The 23,062-nt window shown below is 35.9% G+C and overlaps 1 protein-coding gene across 1 annotated transcript in view; it reads right to left on the bottom strand.

The window, feature by feature from the left end:
• Nucleotides 1–4,316: 4,316 nt before the first annotated feature.
• The window catches only part of LOC150090694 (ATP-dependent translocase ABCB1-like), a 382,558-nt gene continuing 363,812 nt past the window's right edge, over nt 4,317–23,062 (bottom strand). The window contains exons 24-25 of the mRNA XM_090369148.1: nt 17,687–17,833; nt 4,317–4,520 (exon numbers count right to left, since the gene is read on the bottom strand). Coding sequence (XP_090225274.1) covers nt 4,317–4,520; nt 17,687–17,833 — 351 coding nt within the window. The remainder of the gene's footprint in view (nt 4,521–17,686; nt 17,834–23,062) is intronic.

Here is a 23,062-nt window from a genome sequence, read left to right as displayed (position 1 = left end):
ACCCAATTTTGTAGTCAGTAGTTTTGAAGCACAACAAACACTGGCAGTAATCCCATATGTGTGCCACACACCAACAACAATCAACTGATCTATCCTAGTAAGTGACTGAACACACACACTTGCATTCATGTACGTGCTCTCCCAGTCACCTGAGCATGCACAGCCTATTTAGTTTAGTTTATTCCATTCCTAACGTTTTATCTTATGTTTGCATTTCTGTATGTATGTACGTTTCTTGCTAAGGAAGGGGTTTGTTACCCCGAAAGCTTCTTTGTCATATTTAAAACTTATTAAAATTTATTTTAGTTATTGCTTCCACTGGCTCAACTGTATTCTCTTCTAAACCATGGAAACCAGTGCCACAGGCCCATTCTCTTTTAACAGTTATGTGTTCATACTATGCAACATAAAGTAGGTTGGACAAATATGTATTAATGCTGTATTTGTGCAATGTAGTGCAAGAATGGACAAGACAAAAGATTTAAGTGACTTTGAATGTAGCATGAATGCCAAATGTACCAGTGAGTATCTTGGAAACTGTAATCCTTTTAGAGTTTTCATATTATCAAGATTGGTCCAAAAAACAAACCAACAGTGATCCTGTGCTCAGAAACAACTTGTTGATGCAAGAGGCTAATGGAGGCTGACAAAATTTGTGCAGGGTAACAAAGGCTATGTACAGTCAGTCATATAACAACCCAGTACAACAATGAGGCATTTCAGAATGTACAACTCATTGAATCTAACTTTGTCACAGATGGCATACTGCAATTGATTGTCAAATGTAACACCCCATATTATAACTGTTGGCAATTTTTGCAAATGTATTCTATTAGATCAGTTAAGAGAACTCAGAGAAACTGTATGAGACTATCTATATCTTATGTGTATCAGTCTAATAATTTATATTTTACATTTTGAGACATTGAACAATATGCAAATAAAAACAGGCAAATTGTGCACTAAAGGCAGGCAAAATATGCAGTAAAATATATGAAAATATGCACCAGAAAACTATTACATGCAATAGCATTTTTACATTAATCATTAATTAACAGTTTATCATAATTGAATTGCAGTTTTATTATATTTGGTATTTAAAAATAACAAAACTGTTAACTAAAATCTTTAGAATAAGGAGCATTTCACAATTTGACCTTTGTTACAATAAACAACAGTATATATTTTAAAAATTATTAACAGAGAATGATTTTCCACATTGACGGAGCCTTCTCCCCTCAGAGGCAGCACAGAAGATATAATCACTGGCTTCCCACACCAGGCAGCAAAGGTCTGTGTTCAAATCCTGTGAAAGATGTGAGGAATTTTTATGAGCTTTTTTTCACAATGTAGCTCAGTTAGTCAGTCTCAGGAATGGGTTGCTTGGTTTCTTCCAGCAAACAGCAAATGAACCAAAGAGAAAACACAATTACAGATGCAATGCACTGATGCCTCACAGTCATAGCTGCATTAGCACTTAACACACACACACATGCATCAAACTGATGGAAGTGACAGATAAATTGAAAATTTTGAGGCTTCTACTTTAAATGGAGGTTCCTGTTCCTTACCTTTAAAAATGTCATCTATTTTCTTTAAATTATGAAATTCAAAGCTCTGTTTTGAAACATTTACATTTTGTTTCTTATTTTCTTTCCTGTGATGTCTCTAGGGATGGCTGAAATTATAACTGAACTTTTTCTACCCTTTCAATTTCTACTCAAAGAATGTTCCAATATTTTAAGTTCATTTATAGAACTGGGTAATCAAGCAAAATGAGTCTCTATGAACACCAAACATTTTCTAACCAAAAAGAATCAAAGAATTGTCTTGGCAGTGCCAATAGCTACACTGTCTGCAATATCTAGAACATCATCAATTTTTTTTTTTTTTTTTTTATATATAGAATTAAAGCTTTTGCCATAAAGCAATGCTACTAAGCCTTGTTGGATTGTATATCTGTAAATAAGCAATAAATGAGTTCTCGTGATGAACATTTTTTTTATACAAAAAGCATGTGCTAAGCAAGTAATGTGTATAGGTTTTGCCAATTAGGATCTGCCAGTTTTTCCTTTTTTTTCCTGGGCCATAATGTGTGATGTTGATTTCATAAGTTGCTGGATCTGCAATTTTTTTCTGCATTTCCACAAACAACACAAAAGACAATACTACCATTTGTAGTGAAATGTTTTCCTTGATTGGTGATTCAAGATTTCATAAGTTTAGCAGCTGATTTGATTTTTGACATTTTGATTGGGATGGCTATTCTGTAAATCTTTTCAAAGCAAAACTGAACTTACACATTCAAAGAATGTACTTTCATCAAATCATTGATGGCATGAGAATTAGAGCAAAAGGCTAGGGTAAAGAAAGCCAACAGGAGAAACGTTGGATAACTTACATGGAAAATTAGTTTCCCGACACTGGACTCTAGCGTCGCTCACTCGGTAAACAGACAGTAGGTCTTATCGGTCTGGAGCCAAAATAGAGAAGGATATATTGATTGACAGGTAGACACGGCAAACAATGAAATGACTGGTGGTGGGCACGACAGAGGACAAGCTACTGTGTAGTCATTGGTTGGCATTATAATGTGTATTTATGAGTAAAGAACAGTGCATAATAGTTTTGTAATGAACTGTAAACAGGTATTAGTAGCAATGAATCTTTTAAAGATGGAAGAAATTTGTAAGGAAAATAAACGTTGGTTGATTTTTTGATGAAAGCTAAATTAATAATAGTTTCGTTCTGTTCATTTTTATGTTCTTCATTATGTTTTTTTCTCATTATTAAAAGCAGATTTTTGGAGTTCATTAGTGTTTTTACTATACTGTTGATTTAGGTTTGGTTATGAAAAAAGGAAAAGGTTTTTTTTATTTTTCGTTATATTTCGTAACCTGACCTAAAATGGTAGGTTAGGAAATAACATAAGAAAGATTCTATATATATATATATAGTGAATAGCTGTTGAGGTGTTAATATCACGTTATGATATGTGAGTGTCTGTAAAAATAAAAGTACAATAATAAAAAAATAATATTTTGTTAATAAAAAATTTATGCATTAGTCCACATGATTCTAAAGAAAAAAGGTTATGTTACCCTCTCCGTTTTGGGAGGGGTTCAAGCGCTCCCATGGGATTCAAGTGGTGGTAACCTGAACTTTTTTCACCATTAGGGCATATTATTGAACAAGAAAATAAAAATAGTCATAAAAAAAATTTTTTTTTTTATGAATGTATTTCTAAATATGACTGATTCTAAATAAAAAAAGATTAGGTTACCCCTCCAATTTGGGAGGGGTTCAAGTTCCCACAGGAATCAAGTGGAGGTAACCTGACCCTTTTTCACCATTATGGAAAGCATTCATTAGGGCAAGTTACCATTAGTGCTTCTGAGTGCTACTAAAATGATACTAACCTGATGTTATCGTGTGTTGTGTTCGCACACCAATCAGCACATCATTTGCCACGCCTTCTTGCCAATCAATATATCATTCTCGACTCTGCTCCAGACCAATAACACCTACCGTCTGTTTACTGAGTGAGCAGTGCTAGAGTGCCGTATTGAGAAACTAATTTTCCACGTAAGTTATCCGATGTTTCTCGTTGTTCTCGTGTCGGCTTTCTTTTTTACCTTTGCCGAGCAAATTAGTACTACCATGTTTCCCATGCTAATGTTCTGATTTTTCAAAATGAGAAAGCCACAGTTCAGAGTTTAATTTTTTTAAAACTGATCAAATTAATAAAATATGCAACGTTGGTAGCAGCATTCCTGTTATATGCATTTATATGCACTAACGAAAGAAATTACTACAAATATTGTGATAATTATTTGCAAATGCAAATACATATAATCTTTTTAATTAGGAATATTATCTTTTTGTTGATTGACATGTTAAGTTTTTGGCAGTAATTTTTTGAAAATACATTTATGATTACACCAATGATACTTGCCTTGAAGCTGGGCAAAAATTAGTTATTTGGGGATTGTGGGAATTGGCTTAATGAATGTTAGCTAAACGTCAGACATGTCAGTTAAGGTATAAAAAAAATAATAATCTTATCGGATTAGTCAATAAAAAATACAGTTAATACTGCAAATACAGTTAATTCATTAAGTTTTCTTTTCTTTTCTGTTCTTTTTTTTTTTTTTTGTTAGTTGTTGGCGCATCGGCTTTTTCTGCCCTAATTGTCTAAGAATAATTCAAGCTATAAGATTATAATACAACTGCAGCATTTTTTTAATTTGTACATATGATTTTAATTCTCATTGCAACATAAAACAATTTTTATGTAATAGTTTTTACAGTATTGTTTACTCATTTGAAGATAATTGGGTCTTATAGAGATTATAGTAATATCCTTTTCTAGCCAACAGCTGTTGATGTGAACCTGTTTCTACCATTACTCCATTTTTAATGACAATAATCCTTGTTGCATTTTGGACAGTAGATAACTTATGAGCAATAATAATACAGGTTCTACCTTGACAAGCTTTCTCTATTGCTTCTTGAACAATCTAAAAAAAAAATTAAAGTTTTTATAAAAGTAACAGTTATTAGCATTAGTAGAGGCATATGATGCAAGAAAGCAAGCTTATGCAGCATCAGCCAAGAGAGAAAAAAAAAAAAAAAAAAAAAAAAGGAAAAAAGAAAAAAACCCACTACCATTTCACCCCTCCGTTCATTCGAAATACCTGTCCCACTGAGCCTTAAATTTATTTAGGCTATCAACTTCAACAACAAGGGATGGAAGTCTGTTCCACCAACCAACTACCTGCTGGCTAAAGACAAATTTCCGCACATCTATCCTACATCTGTCTTTCCTCAATTTTAATTTATGCCCTCTCAGGTGATTATTCTGAGCAAGAGGAAGAATCCCATCGGCATTGAGCATGCTCAAACCATTCAAGGCTTTATACACCTCTATCAGATCACCTCGCTGGTGCCTAGTCTCCAGACACTGTAATTTGCAAAACTTAAGCCTTTCTTCGTAAGAGCAACCCTTTGTTCCATTCACTAATCTTGTTGCCCTTCTCTGTAATCGTTCCAGCAGCTCTACATTCTTCTTGAAATGAGGCCTCCAGACCTGTATACAGTACACTAGGTGTGGCCTGACCATTGCCTTATACAACGGAATAATCACCTTATCCCTGCTAGAAAAATTCCTATATATCATTGACAAGACACCATGAGCTACTCTTGCAGCCCATCTGCACTGCTCAGAGAACTTCATATCTGCCTGCACAATTACCCCAGGTCCTTTTTATTCTCTACCACTGTCAGTGTAGTACCACACAGTTGATACGTTGCTCTGGGGTTGCTGTTTCTCATATGTAGTACTTTACATTTGTCAATGTTAAACACTTCATTTGCCACCTCTCAGCCCATCTGCTCAACCTTTCCAGATCCTGTTGAACAGCATAGCGTCAGTAGTGACCTTAACAACCCTACCAACCTTTGTATCATCTGCAACCTTGGACATTAAGCTTGATATACCATCATCATCAATATCATTTATAAATACAAAAAACAATAATGGACCCAACACTGAACCCTGAGGGACTCCACTAATGACATTAGTCCACAATAAGCAGTGTCCATTGTCCATTGATTACCACTCTCTGTCTTCTCCCCCTCAACCATCCCTTTATCCATAGCAGCAACTTGCCTCCAATGCCACACTGCTCCAATTTGTGCAGCAGTCCTCCATGTGCAACAGTATCAAAAGCCTTTATAAGATCCAAATATATAATATCAAAGTTATTCCCTGCATCCAGTTCTTTTGTGACTGCATCATAGTATCCAATCAAATTGGTTAGTAGTAGCAGTGGCATTTGATGCAAGAAAGCAAGTGTATGAGCTAATGCAGCATCAGCCAAAAAAAAAAAAAAAAAAAAAAAAAAAATCACACCATTCCCTCCAAATGCCTGTCCAGTTCCTCCTTAAATTTATTCAACCTATCAACTTCCACAACGACAGATGGAAGTTTGTTCCAGCAATTAACCACCTGCTGGCTAAAGGCAAATTTCCGCACATCTAATCTACATCTGTCTTTTCTTAATTTGAATTTATGCCCCCTTAGGTTCGTAATCTGAACAAGTGGAAGGATCCCATCAGAATTCAGCGTGCTCAACCCATTGAAGGCCTTATATACCTAAATCAGATTACTGCGCGGGTGCCTAGTCTCCAGCAACTGCAATTTGCAGAACTTAAGCCTCTCCTGGTAAGAGGATCCCTTCATTCCCCTCACCAATCTTGTTGCCCTTCTCTGTACACGCTCAAGTAAATCTACATCCTTCCTAAAATGAGGCCTCCAGACCTGTACGCAGTACTCAAGGCGTGGCCTGACCATTGCCTTATACAGAGGGATAATCACCTTCTTTTCCCTGCTAGCAAAATTCCTATATATCATTGACAAAACCCCATGACCTGCCCTGGCAGCCTGTCTGCATTGCTCAGAAAACTTCATATCTGACTGCACAATTACTCCCAGGTCTTTTTCATTTTCTACCACCTTAAGTGTAGTACCACACAGTTGGTACGTTTCTCTGGGGTTACTTCTACCTATATGCAGTACTTTGCATTTGTCAAGATTAAACTTCAGTTGCCACTTCTTAGCCCATCTGCCCAAATTATCTAGATCCTGTTGCAGTAGCACACTGCCATTACTGTCATTAACAACCCTGTCAACCTTTGTATCATCTGCAAACTTCGACATTAAGCCTGATATACCTTCATCAATATCATTGATAAATATACAAAACAACAGTGGACCTAACACCGAACCCTGTGGGACTCCACTAATAACATTAGTCCAAGAAGAGCAGCACCCATTGATTACCACCCTCTGTCTTCTCCCACTTAACCATCCTTTTATCCATTGTAGCAACTTACCCTTAATACCATTCTGCTCCAATTTGTACAATAGTCTTCTATGCGCAACAGTGTCAAAAGCTTACCTGAAATCCAAATATATGATATCAAAATTATTTTTTGCATCCAGTTCATTTATAACCAGATCATAATATCCTATCAAATTTGTCAGACAAGACTTTCCCTTAACAAACCCATGCTGTGTCTGAATTATTGCTGCAGTGTTGTCTAGATGATCCTGCAATGCATCTTTAACCAGTGACTCCATTATTTTACCCGGAACAGAAGTTAAACTAACCGGTCTGTAATTACTCATGTCACCCTTCTATTCCCCTTTGTGAATTGGGGATACATTTGCACATCTCCAATCTGTGGGAACCTCCCCTAAGTCCAAGGACGCTCTAGGCAAGACTTTCCCTTAACAAAACCATGCTGTGTCCGAGCTATAACTGAAGTCTTGTCTAAATGATCCTGCAGTGCTTCTTTAACCAGTGCCTCCATTAATTTTCCTGGAACAGAAGTTAAGCTCACAGGTCTATAATTACTTGTGTCAGCCTTTGATCCTCCTTTGTGAATTGGGGTCACATTTGCACATTTCCAGTCTATGGGTACCTCCCCTGAGTCCAAGGAAGCTCTCATAATTATGGCTAAGGGTTTGCTTATTTCCTTTGCTGCCTCCTTTAATATAACTGGATAGATCCCATCCACCCCGGGTGCCTTTCTTGTGTTTATCTTCAACAGTTTCTCCTCCACTTTACTCCCAGTTATTTCAAGATTCTGTAGCTTACTGCTAGAGTTGAATACACCTCTGGCATTCCCCTCGCTGAATAACTCCTCATGTGTGAATGTCGATGCAAAATATTCATTTAGTTTGTTAGCTACCTGAGCAAGCTCATCAACAGTTGACCCATCAATATCAAGTGGACCAATCTGATTCATCCCCTTCCTTCTAGAGTTTACATAAGTAAAGAACTCTTTGCTGTTTTTCTTTGCATCCCTTGCCAAGGATTTCTCGTAATCTGCCTTCGCCTGCCTAACCTCCTTTGTAACTTGGTTGCATATAAACTTGTATCTATCACAGGCTTCTGTGTCATGTGCTAATTTGTAAGTATCCCATGCATTTTTCTTCTCTGCCATATGCCTCATTAGTTCATCTGACATCCATTTTGGCCTAAACCTTAAACAATATTTCTTAGTTGGTATGTAAAGCCTAGTAGCTTCTAAGATAAGTTCTTTGAATGCTTCCCATTTTGAATTTGCTGTTGGTAACATCATCAGTTGGTCCCACTGTATAGAATTTAAATACTGTCTCAGTCCATCGTAGTCGCCTTTACGGAAGCAATAACCCTTCCCTTTACCCCTAATGGTAGTTACCTCTTTGAGTAAATACCACTTCAGCACACTGTGATCACTGCCACCTAGTGGTTCATTTATCTGCAGATTCTTAATGCATGAAGAATCACTGCTGATAATCAAATCCAGAGTATTACTCCCTCTAGTTGCCTCCCGAACATGCTGATGTAGAAAACAATCATCCAATAAATCCACAAAAGCCTTGCTAGTGTGTGCGTGACCAACCCACAAATTCCAGTCAATATCTGGGAAATTAAAATCCCCCATTATAAGACTCTCTGATTTACTGGCCCACTCTATTTCCCTGTACAGTTTCTTATTTAGATAGTATGAATCAGAGCTGTAATACTCAATCTGTTCTACGTTGATAATAATATTAGTAAATTAATAAGAGGAGTTTACCTCAATATAGTACGTGGAACACTTCCGTATGATACCCTCCAGAAATTAAAACGGAAAAAACGAAAAAATCGACAACTTACCGGTCCATTAAAGTAAAATATAAATAATTAAAGTAAAATATAAATAATTAAATAATCAATTTAACACAATTCAAAATCAATTCAAAACAATTAAAATTCAAATTAACGCAATTAAAAGAATAACGAAAATATTCAAAACGATCTTCCTTCCTGAAGCTGACAATGCTTTTCGACCGACTGTCGTGATCACAGGAATGAAAATCACCGAATCAGGCTAAACCTGCAACTTAAATAGTGATTATGTGTCTTCGCGCATGCGCGTAAAGGTCCACGCATCGGAGATCAAATATGGCCGCCGAACATTAACAGAATTCTCGTGTAATTTAATTTCAATGGTTTCTGCAATTAATAGTCGCGTATAATTACGTTGAACGTTAAGTATTTTGGCCTCGTTAAATAAAAAAGTATGTTTTTCGTTAATGGCATGAAAGGCTAATTCTGACGCTGCTGAACGAGAAGCACGAACTGAGGCTTCGTGTTGATTTATACGAATATTAAGAGAAAACCGCGTCGAACCCTGATAAGACGAGTCGCAATCACCGCAAGAAATGTTGTATACTAGATCATTAATTTGTGTTGCGAACGCGGAAAGAACCGAGCGATTGTTCAGTATAGTGTGTAACTTCCGTATAGGCCTAGCTATAATTTTAAATTCGGTATCTTTAAAGAATCTGTTAAGCTGTTTGTGCCACTGTTCAACGTATGGGACAGAAATAAAGTATTTTTTGATATTACTATTGTTGATTGGTGCAGTATTTTGTATCCTATCCTTAGCTTGTACCCTAATTCGATTTATTGTGTTAATGGGATAACCCCTGTTCAAGAATCTGCTAGTTAATATTTGTATTTCTGAGTCCAAAGCAGAATCCGTCGTTGAATATTTATAGGCATTTAGAAATTGATTAAAGATAATCGATCTTTTGTAGGTGAACGGGTGGTAGCTATTATAATGTAGAAGCATACCGGTGTTTGTGGGTTTTCGATAGATGCTAAATTGTATTTTGTTCGAGTTCCGGGTAAGCGTGAAATTTAGAAAGTTTAATGATTTAGTATCTGTATCTTCCCTTTCCAATGTAAATTTGAGTCTAGAATGAATATTATTAAACGAATGTAAAATGTCTTGGATAGTACTACTATCGGTAATAACTAGAACATCGTCTAAATACCTCCCATAGTATGTGATACGGGGACGAAAAGGTGTCAAATGTATCTGCTCAATCGTTGAGAGATAGATCTCTGACATTAAGCCACTCAGGCTCAAACCCATTGGTAATCCAAAAATTTGTTTGTACACCTTGTCTCGAAAGGTGATGTAGTTAGCCTCAACTAATAGTTTAATTAAGTGAAAAATTTCCTTAATAGGCAGCTTCGTATAATTAATCGGTGTCGAGTTTTTATTTAACATATCCCAAATAATATCTAATGTGTATTCAACGTTTACATTCGTATATAATGAGGTAACATCTAATGAGAATAAATTGTCATTGTCGCCGAGTCTACAGTCTTTAAGATTATTAAATAATGTATCGTAATTCTTAATCCCAAATTGTATAACCTGTCTAAAAGGTTTTATAATGTTATATACATATGTGGCTAAGGCTGAAAATGCCGAGTTCCTGTAGGAAACAATAGGTCGAATCGGAAATCCAGGCTTGTGTAATTTTACCTGACCAAAAAGTGCAGGAATATTGTATGTTCTGGACTTCAATTCCTTCAACTGAACCATAGTAATGTAGTCGTTTTTACGATATGTGGTTAACGTTTTATTGTATTGATTTACCAAATTGGTAAACAGTGTCGGGTCCACTTCACGATAAGTGGAGGTATCAGACACAACTGAATCTAACTTATTAATATAATCATGTTTATCTAGTATTACCACTGTGTCTCCTTTATCTGCCCTCTGTATAATAATGTCCTTATTTTCTCGAAGTTCTCGTAAAGCTGAACTGTCATGTGTATTCAATTTAGGAAGTCGCGTTTCTTTTATGTTATTCACTACTTGGTTAACTTGTTGAATAAATACATCTTTTTGTGGAACACTACGAAGTCCAAATTCAATATCAATTACGCATTGTTTTTTTGGCAGCTTTCGAGGTGGTAAATTATAATTTAATCCTTTGGATAAAAGTGAAATCTGGTCCTGCGATAGTGTACACGAGGAAAGATTTGTAACCTGTTGATATGTCGGTTCGTTGGATACTGGGTGAGGGGGTGTTCGTGAACTAGCCGACATATTCTGTGGTAGTGCGTTATGTGTCTGTGGGGGGGATGTCACCCAACTCGTGTGAACTTGGTCGCAAGCTCGCGACAATGTGTTAGAATTCGCATGAACGTGTCTTGAACTATTCGATAATGTTTGCAACTTATTAACGTGTCTGTTTTTTATCTCTGAGGCTTGTGCTTCCCGTCGCAAATCTATGGAGGTCTTCAATACAGACCAATCGTTCGGATGTAGATAATTTTTTAATTTATCGCGAAGCTTCCTAACCTGGGAAAGGTATTTTTGTTTATCCGAATATCGAGATTTTAAGGCAAGCTTAACAATATTACGTGATGTCGCCAGTGATAGTTGTTTTATGCCTGAAATTTTTTGATTTAAATTCACCCTGGCAAACTTCGGAACGATGTTGTTTTGAAGGCAATATTTTAGGAAAGAAATATGGTAACTTTGGGCCGAGTACCTTAGTGTAGATTTAATGTAATTTTGTACCAAGCCATTCAAAAAATCTCCCATAATTGTGTGTATCGATTGTATACTACTGGAGAGACAGGAAGTGAATGAAATAGTCAATAAGAGTTTGGAAATTAATTAGATAGTATGAATCAGAGCTGTAATACTCAATCTGTTCTACGTTGATAATAATATTAGTAAATTAATAAGAGGAGTTTACCTCAATATAGTACGTGGAACACTTCCATATGATACCCTCCAGAAATTAAAACGGAAAAAACGAAAAAATCGACAACTTACCGGTCCATTAAAGTAAAATATAAATAATTAAAGTAAAATATAAATAATTAAATAATCAATTTAACACAATTCAAAACAATTAAAATTCAAATTAACGCAATTAAAAGAATAACGAAAATATTCAAAACGATCTTCCTTCCTGAAGCTGACAATGCTTTTCGACCGACTGTCGTGATCACAGGAATGAAAATCACCGAATCAGGCTAAACCTGCAACTTAAATAGTGATTATGTGTCTTCGCGCATGCGCGTAAAGGTCCACGCATCAGAGATCAAATATGGCCGCCGAACATTAACAGAATTCTCGTGTAATTTAATTTCAATGGTTTCTGCAATTAATAGTCGCGTATAATTACGTTGAACGTTAAGTATTTTGGCCTCGTTAAATAAAAAAGTATGTTTTTCGTTAATGGCATGAAAGGCTAATTCTGACGCTGCTGAAACACCGGTATGCTTCTACATTATAATAGCTACCACCCGTTCACCTACAAAAGATCGATTATCTTTAATCAATTTCTAAATGCCTATAAATATTCAACGACGGATTCTGCTTTGGACTCAGAAATACAAATATTAACTAGCAGATTCTTGAACAGGGGTTATCCCATTAACACAATAAATCGAATTAGGGTACAAGCTAAGGATAGGATACAAAATACTGCACCAATCAACAATAGTAATATCAAAAAATACTTTATTTCTGTCCCATACGTTGAACAGTGGCACAAACAGCTTAACAGATTCTTTAAAGATACCGAATTTAAAATTATAGCTAGGCCTATACGGAAGTTACACACTATACTGAACAATCGCTCGGTTCTTTCCGCGTTCGCAACACAAATTAATGATCTAGTATACAACATTTCTTGCGGTGATTGCGACTCATCTTATCAGGGTTCGACGCGGTTTTCTCTTAATATTCGTATAAATCAACACGAAGCCTCAGTTCGTGCTTCTCGTTCAGCAGCGTCAGAATTAGCCTTTCATGCCATTAACGAAAAACATACTTTTTTATTTAACGAGGCCAAAATACTTAACGTTCAACGTAATTATACGTGACTATTAATTGCAGAAACCATTGAAATTAAATTACACGAGAATTCTGTTAATGTTCGGCGGCCATATTTGATCTCCAATGCGTGGACCTTTACGCGCATGCGCGAAGACACATAATCACTATTTAAGTTGCAGGTTTAGCCTGATTCGGTGATTTTCATTCCTGTGATCACGACAGTCAGTCGAAAAGCATTGTCAGCTTCAGGAAGGAAGATCGTTTTGAATATTTTCGTTATTCTTTTAATTGCGTTAATTTGAATTTTAATTGTTTTGAATTGATTTTGAATTGTGTTAAATTGATTATTTAATTATTTATATTTTACTTTAATTATTTATATTTTACTTTAATGGACCGGTAAGTTGTCGATTTTTTCGTTTTTTCCGTTTTAATTTCTGGAGGGTATCATACGGAAGTGTTCCACGTACTATATTGAGGTAAACTCCTCTTATTAATTTACTAACAGTTTCTTATTATACTCATCAGAGTCATTAGGCCTATAGCACACTCCTACTCTCAATTTTGATCTCCCAATGCTTATGTCACACCAAACTGACTCAACACTGCACTGTCCAGCGATGTCGACTGGCTTCACTTCCTTGGTTTTTATGTGTTTCTTAACTAATAGCATAACCCCTCCCCCCCTTCCTATCCTGTCTATCCTTTCTGTAGACGTTGTACTCCCCAAATTGCAGTTCTGCATCCCTTATATCTGTGTGACACCACGTCTCTGATATCCCAACAATATCTGCCTTCGATGTTTTGAGCAATACCTCAAATTCATCAAATTTATTTACTAAACTCCTAGCACTGGTGTACACGCAAGTATACCTGCACCTGTTTCTATTCTTAGCTACCCTAACACAACCCATGTGTTTACTTGTACCGCAATGGCTCCTAGCAGTCTCTGAAATATCGTGCATCTTGTTTTTCAGGCTTCTGCTCATTCTAATAGAAGCAGTGCAAGAATCTCTTTCACCTCTGCCAGTGGCTACTGTCAATCTGTTGGTCTTTGTCTCCCCCCAAGCTAGCAGTTTTCCGACCCACCTAACACTGCCTCGATAGCATCAGCAAATATTCTTGCACCCTTTCTATTTAAGCGTATCCCATCCCTGTAGATGCAATCTCTCCTGTTAACAAGTACAGTCCAGGCTGAAAAAAATTGTACCCCTTGAGCCTTGCACAATCTTTCCAGGGCCGAATTGATCGACAAGGCTCTCATCATATTCTCCCTCCTATCGTGTCTGGGCAGAATTGCAGACACTTTCAAATTAAATTTTTGAAAGACACCTACTCTCATAAGACCATTTTTCATTTATCACAGAAAACACTGGCTTTCTGTGATAAAAATAATACAACAGGTATTCAATACATGTAAACACTGCCACATGGTGGTCTCTTAATATCACAAATAGCTGCCCGTACTAGAGATGAATGGTGATTTGTGCAGTATAATCAAATGAAAGTCAACTGTTCCTGATTATTTTTTGTGTTGTTGGCTTCTCATGGGCACATGATAGGAGCAGATTAGCAGATTGATATCCCATAAGTATTAGTACAATAATATCACATGATTTCCAGATATTGACTGGAACTTGTGGGTTGGTCACTTGCACCTAGCAAGACTTTTGTGGATTTATTGGAGGATTGTTTTCTACAACAACATGTTAGCGGGGCAAACCAGAGGGGGTAATATTCTTGATATGATTATCAGCGATAATGACCCATGCATTAGGAATTTGCAGACAAAGGAACCACTAGGTGACATTGATCACAATCTATTGATGTGGGATTTACTTAAAGATGTAACTACCATCAAGGGTAAAGGGAAGGGTTTTCGTATGACTATAGTGGTCTCGGGCAGTTTTTGAATTCTGTACAGTGGGATCAACTGATGATGTTAAAAACAGTGCATTCTAAATGGGAGGTCTTCAGGGAATTAATCTTGGAAGCTACTAGGCTTTTCATACCAACTAAGAAATACTGTACTGTTCAAGAGGCTTGTGACAGAGAATAAAAATGCGTGGGATGCATATAAATTAGCAGGTGACACAGAAGCCTATAAGCTAGTCTGCAATTAAGTCACAAAGGAGGTTAGGCAGGCAAATGCTGATTACGAGAAATCCTTGGCAAAGGATGCAAAGAAAAACAACAAACATTTCTTTTTGGTCCACTTGATGTCGGTGGTTCGACTGTTGATGATCCTGCTCAGATAGCTGACAAACTGAATGAGTATTTTGTATCTACATTGAGACGTGAGGAATTCTGTAAGGAAGGGGAGAACAGAGGTTTACTAAACTCTAACAGGGAGCTAAATTATTTTGTAATAACGAAGAGCAAAGTGCAGGAGTTGAAGTTAAACTTAAAAAAGGCACCTGGGACAGATGGAATCTATCCAGTTATATTAAATTAGGCGGCAAGTGAAGTAAGCAAATCCTTAGCCACAATTATAATAGCATCCTTAGATTCAGGGAAGGTCTCCATGGACTGGGGATGTATCCCCAGTTGGGAAGGCAAATGTATCCCTAATTCACAAAGAGGGTTCAAAGAGTGGCGCAAATAATTATAGACCTGTTAGTTTAACTTCTGTTCCGAGGAAAATAATGGAGCCACTGGTTAAAGAAGTGATGCAGGATCACCTAGACAAGACTCCAGTAATAGTTCAGACACAGCATGGGTTTGGTAAAGGGAAGTCTTGTCTGACCAATTTGATTGGACACTACGATGTAGTCACAAAGCAACTGGATGCAGAAAATAATTTTGATGTAATATACTCTTGGATTTCAGAAAAGCTTTTGATACAGTTGCACATGGAAGACTGCTGTAAAAATTGGAGTGGTATGGCATTAAGGGAAAGTTGCTGCAATGGATAAAGGGATAGTTGAGTGGTAGATGGCAGAGAGTAGTAATAAATGGACACTCCTGTATGTGGACTAATGTTATTAGTGGAGTCCCCTCAGGGTTCGGTGCTGGGCCCATTGTTGTTTTGTATATTTATCAGTGATATCGATGAAGGTATATCGGGCTTAATGTCCAAGTTTGTAGATGATACAAAGGTTGGCAGAATTGTTAATGTTAGCAAAGACAGTATGCTGAAGTTTAACGTTGACAAATGCAAAGTATTGCATATGGGTAGTAGTAACCCAAGAGAAATGTACCAACTGTGCGGTACTACACTCGGGAGGTGGAGAATGAAAAAGACCTGGGGGTAATTATGCAGTTGGATATGAAGTTCTCTGAGCAGTGTGGGCTGCCACAGCAGGTCATGGAGTTTTGCTAGCAGAGACGAGGTGATTATACCTTTGTATAAGGGAATGGTCAGGCCAAACCTTGAGTACTGCATACAGGTCTGGAGGCTTCATTTTAGGAAGGATGTAGAATTGCTAGAATGAGTACAGAGAAGGGCAAAAAGATTGGTGAGAGGAACAAAACATTCTCCTACTAGGAGAGGCTTAAATTCTGTAAGTTGTAGCATCTCAAGACTAGGCACCTACAAGGTGATCTGACTGAGGTGCACAATGCATTGAATGGTTTGAGCAGGCTCAATGCTGACAGGATATTTCCACTTGCTCAGATTAAGAACCTGAGGGGGCACAGATTCAAACTGAGGAAAGAGAGTTGTAGAATAGATGTGCAGAAGTTTGCCTTTAGCCAGTGGGTAATTGATTGCTGGAACAGACTTCCATCTGTTGTTGTGAAAGTTGATAGCTTAAATAAATTTAAGGCTGAACTAAAACATTTGGAGTGATTGGATGGGTGAAATGGGAAGGTTTTTTTTTTTTTGCCTGATGCTCTATAAGCTTGCTTTCTTGCATCATATGCTTCAACTAATGTTACTGCTAATATTGAAAGCAAAGTATTTCTTGAAAGGAATTCCTGCAAAATGGAGCTTTTAAAGTATGAATGAATTAAGTGATGTTCTCTCAAATATTTCTGAGAGTTTCTTGTCAGATTTATACATCCAATCTTTATTAGATGAAATTAAACTTAAATAGGTGTAATGACTATTTTGGTTTAGTTACAAGGAGATAGGGGACATACCAAGGTTATATTTACTCATTTAAAACCTGCTGCTCATAAAAATTTTTACTGATGCCATATTCCCTATGGTATAAGCCTGGAAAGGTAGTTAACAGCTTGGTATGAAAAAAAAGGTTATTTTAAGGGAACCATTTGAAACCATTGTAATAGATAAATTTCCCAAAACACATAATTTAGAGTTAACTGAATTATATCTCGTAGGACAATGCAGATAAAAAAAAAGTAACTGGAAACTGTGGAAATAGTTCATACAGAAACTGTGTATTATGATTTACTAAGATGAATCAGAATGGCAAGTTAATTTGTATTTCTTTGCTCGCAGGTAGATAAGTCAGAATGCCAAAGTATCCAATAGGTAGGTGAACCTGCTTGGACAGTAGAGTTCAATTTTAAAAGTAATATACTGTTCTATCAGGCCACAGTCAAATGAACAAACCAGCAATACAAGCAAGTTTTAAGAATAAATTTCACAAATCATCCCTATTAAAACCATTAGGAATAAGAAAGGACACCCATGAAAAAAATGCCAATATGGGTAGTGTTTGGACAGTGCTGCAGTCCCATACAAAATATAAGCACCACTTATCAAAAGAACTTGGTATTTGGTATTTCTTTTAAGCATTATTAACATGGAAACCTAGAAACAAATGCATTTACTGTGACCTTTTCATTTCGCAATAGTTTTTTTTTTGGGGGGGGGGGTAATTTCATTTTAGCATGCAGGCACTTAAATTCTTGATTTTTAAAAATAAAGAATGCCCTTATAATTTTCTATTCCCTTATAATCTTCTCAGAACCAAGGAATATCCTCGACAAATACTTGCTCATTACTTTAGTAATGTCTAAAATACTTTTAAATAAATGCACTAGTTTGGAAATTTTAGAATTTTCAATAAGTGGTTATTACTTTTTCACTTTCGGTATCCAGTGCAGAGGTAGCTTCATCCAGGAGTAGAATTTTTGGGTTCCTTACAAGAGCTCTTGCAATAGCAATGCGTTGTTTCTGCCCTCCACTTAGCTGACTTCCTTTACTTCCAACAGTGGTATTATAACCCTAAAACAAAAAAAATAAAAAACAATATCTTTTTAATGAGCAGAGTTTATACTCAGTTATTCCATGCTATAAATCTTTTTTTTTTTTTTTTTTTTTTGTCACAAGAAGTAAAATGTCATATAAATTGTGGCTGAAACCGAATACCCAAAATATAATACTGTATTAAAATTTTATTACAAATATTCATGTGTGACAACCATCCATAGAAAACAATTTGAACAGAAGCTAATGCTACATGTGTTAAGCAAGTGTTAATACAAGAAGGGTTCCAAGTGAGCTAAGAACCCAAATAACCCAGACTTCAGTATTTCGGTAAGAATAATTTTAAATGTTCAGAATACAAGGTATTCTGAATCATTTAAAGTTATTGTTTCAATTGTGTCACACTCAATGGGAACAATTCATTTACGAGAGCTGAATCTGCATGAAATTTTAAATGTTTCTCCACGTGTGCATAAATAACAAATACCAGCATGATGAAATCTTGTGGTCTGATGAGGTATTTTCAAATTCAACGAACATGTTAACCAATACAACTGTGTTTATTGAGCCACTAAGAACCCTAATACTGTTATAGCAGACTAATCTATTATAACACTTGTGAAAATCTAAAGAAACAGACTGTATATGGTAGACTGTCATTATAGGCAAATTAATAGGTAAGACATTTTAAAATGCAAGGTGATCTGATTGAGGTGTATAAGGCCTTGAATATGGGTTGAGCAGGCTCAATGCTGATGGGATTCTTTCTCTTGCTCAGATTACAAACCTGAGGGGGGCATAAACTGAATTGAGGAAAGACAGTTGTCGAATAGATGTGCAGAAATTTTCCTTTGGCCAGGGGATAGTTGATTGCTGGAAAAAACTTCCATCTGTCATTGTGGAAGTTGATAGCTTAAATAAATTCAAGGCAGAACTAGACAAACATTTGGAGTGAATGGATGGGTGAAATGTGAAGGGTTTTTTTTGGCTGATGCTGTATAAGCTTGCTTTCTTGCATCATAAACCTGTACTAATGCTAATGCTAAAATGAGTATTTGTAATCAAATAAAGTGCAAGAATTGAAAAAATCTGTTGTGTTTACATTTTACCTCTGCAATCATATTAATTTTTATATGAGCTGATGTTTCTTACTTGTAGGTCAGATTTTGCCCATTGAAGTACTTCAACACAAATGGCATTTCTTGTCACAATATACCACTTTGGTGTTTTGCTGATACCCATTCAAAAAGATTGTCCTCAAGCTCAGGCTTTTTCCTCCTCTCATAGCACATTTCATCCTAAGCATGTTATTTAACAAATCTTTTTTCTTTTTCCAGTTGCACACTTAACTTTTCTTATGCCAAATTTTTTGACTGCTGTACAATCGTTCATGGTTTTGGAAAATGCTACAACTTTCAACTTGAATCTGCCATCATACTTCATTCTGTTTGAAGAGTTATTCATTTTAAAGAAGCATGCGCACACACACACACACACACACACACACACACACACACACACACACACACACACACACACACACACACACACACACACAAGCAATACAAGTAACAAATGAGATAAAATCATGCTGTTGCAGAATAAAACTTTGAATGAACAGAAAACTGCAAATCACCTTCCTTTAACCCATTTGCTGCTGCATCACTTAGGCCTTGAGTCAGATACAAGCTTCTAAACAATACTTCAGTATTTACTTGGCTCCTGGGGATAGCTTCCAAAAGGAGACCAGCAACAAATAACTTTGGTACATGTGCTTCATAAAAGGGTTTTAGAATTATAACTAGACATATACAACGGATATGACTAAAATATATATTTTTTGTCTTAAAATGTAAGGTCGACTTATATGCTGACCACTACAGTAAATTTATATGCATACCAGAATTACAAACAGAATATTTAGAATAATGAGACTTGTTGAGTTGAATGCAGTTGTACTGCAGACCAAGCCAAATCATTTGCATTTGCTGTAACATTTTTATAGTTCACTATAAAAAATGGCTGAAAGACAACTGTCCTATGAAAAGTCTACTGAAATCAAATATAATGCATGATCTGGGTCACTGACAAACTAAAACATGCTATAATAAGATTCTATATAAAATCTGCAAAACAGATCCAGCAATTGTAGAATAGAATAGAACTGTAAAACTTTGAACAGAAAGGGACACAACAAGCTGGATAAAACATCCCTTTCAATTCACCCACACACTGAGTTTAAATGAACAGGTAGTGTAGCATATGTGAGGAGTCCAATTCTTGTCCTGGTCACCTACTTTACACCCAAAGTACAAGAAATAGGCCTTTTTTATGGCTAAAGTTAAGGGATGCTTTCTTGAAGCTAACATGACTTTTCCACACACACATAACAGAAGTCATCTGGACTATTCACACAATTATGGGGCATATTAATCTTACACAACACAAATATTGCACAAAAAGTAGGAATCTCAAAGAGAGCCATTAACTGAGAACAAATCCCCCAGTACCTAGCCGTATTCGAGGATTACTGCAACAGACTTGAAGATGCATTTGAGGCGACAACATCTTATCACATGATGCAGAGTGAGACGACAGTTGCCAATCATGTGATAAGAGCGTGGCAGTACTGAAATTGTGGTGTTGCCATGTATTTTGCCGAGAGCTGTAGTTAATAACATAGAGTAAGTCACTAATGTGAGACCCCAACTGTAATTTGAAAACAAAAGCAATTGACAAATTTTAATGTGATTTTTGTGTTCAGCAGTATAAAATTTGTCAAAATTGAATATTTTTGTTTTTGTAACATTTTACATGTTGACCAGTGTAATTCAAATAGAACATCTAAGACATACTTAAAAATCAGGAATCTCATCAAATACTATTGCTGAAATATCTGGTGATTTCTAATTTATACCTTTTAGATCCTCTTTTGAACAAGACATCATCAATAATAGACTTGGAGAATTTTAAAGCAGGTATTAAGATGACATAAGAGGAACTGGTGCATTTTGGAAATATAAAGCAAGCTTTATCCAAATTTGAAGATGCATTTGAGGCGACAACATCTTATCACATGATGCAGAGTGAGACGACAGTTGCCGATTATGTGATAAGAGCGTGGCAGTACTGAAATTGTGGTGTTTATAATTCTCAAAAAAAAAAAAAAAATTTTTCAGATGTGCCTGCACAAATAATTGCTGGGTATCAAATGAAGGCAACTCTTATAAATTTTGAAACACTGTTGCTTTAATTTAATAAAAACATCAAGTTACGTGACCAACCAACAAGGTTTTGAATATCTACATATATTAGATAATTTTGACATGGAAAATCTACCAATGAAAAATAGCCAACACAACAACCACCCAGTGGTCCCCTCCACTAGGATACATACTGCAGTCTCATGGAAAGAGTTGACATAGAAGTGTCGCACAACCGATATCCTAAAATTGGGGAGAAAATATTCTTTTAACACTGACGTTGTGTTAAAACCAGGACTAATCTGTTATATAAGTTGTTGCAATCTCCATATAAAAAAAAAACCAATCAGCAAAGAACTGGAACTCATCTCAGTTACCTGGAGATCTGTTACAGCCCAGTTAGCAAAGACTCTGTCAAGCCTTTTCTCTAGTCTTGTGGGAGAAAGAGGGTATTTCAACAAAGCCAAACACAGCCAACTCACTAATAAAGGCTGACACACCTTTTGTGGAAGAAAAACTCTTCAAATTAAAATCCAAGAATAATACAGGGTGTCCGGGCTAGAGGTATCCAAAAATACACACATATATCTCAGCATCTATAAGGCATATTAAAATAATTTTTTTGTTATACAGAGTAACTCACCAAATTTTTATGAAGATTAGTAAAGTTCTATGGTGGGCACCTTTTGTAGCTCGACAGATGTCAAAATGATACTCAAGCTCTTTCCAAGTGTTTTCCAGCATCTGAGATGTTATTAGAGCAACTGCTTCAAATAGTGCAAATCCTGAACTTTTCTCTGGTACACACAATCTTTAATAAAGCCCCATGCAAAAAAGTCCAATGGAGTCATGAAACAGTGTATCGCTGAAGCAGCTGTTTTTCAGATTATACACTCTTTCTCAGATTATATACACAAGGGGACATAACTTTAAGATTTATTATCGAATAAATTTCTACCGAGTAATTTTATGAATGGCAAAAGTAAATTGCATGTAGGAAATTTAAAACAACTCTATAACCTAAACTTATAATCCCCTTGAACTCTTCAATAAAAAAAAAACTCAAAAACTTGTTTTTTCATATTCAGAAGAACTTTTCCAATTTAGGAAAACATTCCTTAACACATAATTGAATATATTAAGTCTCTGCATCTGACTGTAGTATAACAATACTGTATATTGCAGAGGTACATTATTTTGATGTTATATATTATTTCTATTCACTGAACTGTAGTTTAAGACATAAAACCTGACAATTCTCTAGATTTATGATGGAGACTCCTTTTTGACTCATTTTGACCTCTTCTCTCTGTCACCATTGTGATGTCATTTTTCTGTCTTTTTCACAAAAACAAATAGCAAAACTACAGTTTTGCTGTTAAATTAGGAATTTAAAAAAAAAATGAATTTCTACTTATCATCAGGTATACTAGTCTATATTGCAAAAAATATGTGGAATGTGCAAAACAGCATGTTTTCCCCTCTGGGTTATATGTAGCAATTATCTTTTTTTATTGCATGATATAAATCAAATTAACAATTTCCTTCTGTAAAATGCCAAAGAAATACAATATTGTCACTCTGATTTGTATGAGCATTATAAGAGAATGGGATAAGAAAACCACTGATGGAGTAAGATGAGCAAAAGATGATTATGAGAAAACACTAGTAAAGAGAGCTAAGAATGGGCTCAGGAGTTTGCATTAGCAGTAGAGGCATATGATGCAAGAAAGCAAGCTTATACAGCATCAGCAAAAAAAAAAAAAAAAAACCCTTCCCATTTCACCCATCCAATTTGCTCCAAAACTCTGTCTAGTTTTTCCTTGAATTTATTTAAGCTATCAACTTCTCAACTTCCACAATGACAGTGAAAGTTTGTTCTAGCAATCAACTACCCACTGGATAAAGGCAAATTTCCACACAGCTTTTTTCAAATGTAAATACCAAAGAAGAGAGTAAATATAATAGGTCCTTTAACTAGTTCCAATGGAAATTCTACAGAAAGCCCAGCAGAAATGGTGCATGAATTGAAAGATACTTCAAT

Source organism: Mastigoproctus giganteus, chromosome 1, assembly GCF_048544385.1.
Source record: "Mastigoproctus giganteus isolate SK-2022 chromosome 1, ASM4854438v1, whole genome shotgun sequence".
Lineage (NCBI taxonomy): Eukaryota > Metazoa > Arthropoda > Arachnida > Uropygi > Thelyphonidae > Mastigoproctus > Mastigoproctus giganteus.
Note: the sequence above shows the minus strand (reverse complement) of the source record. Positions and strands in the feature narration are given on the sequence as shown.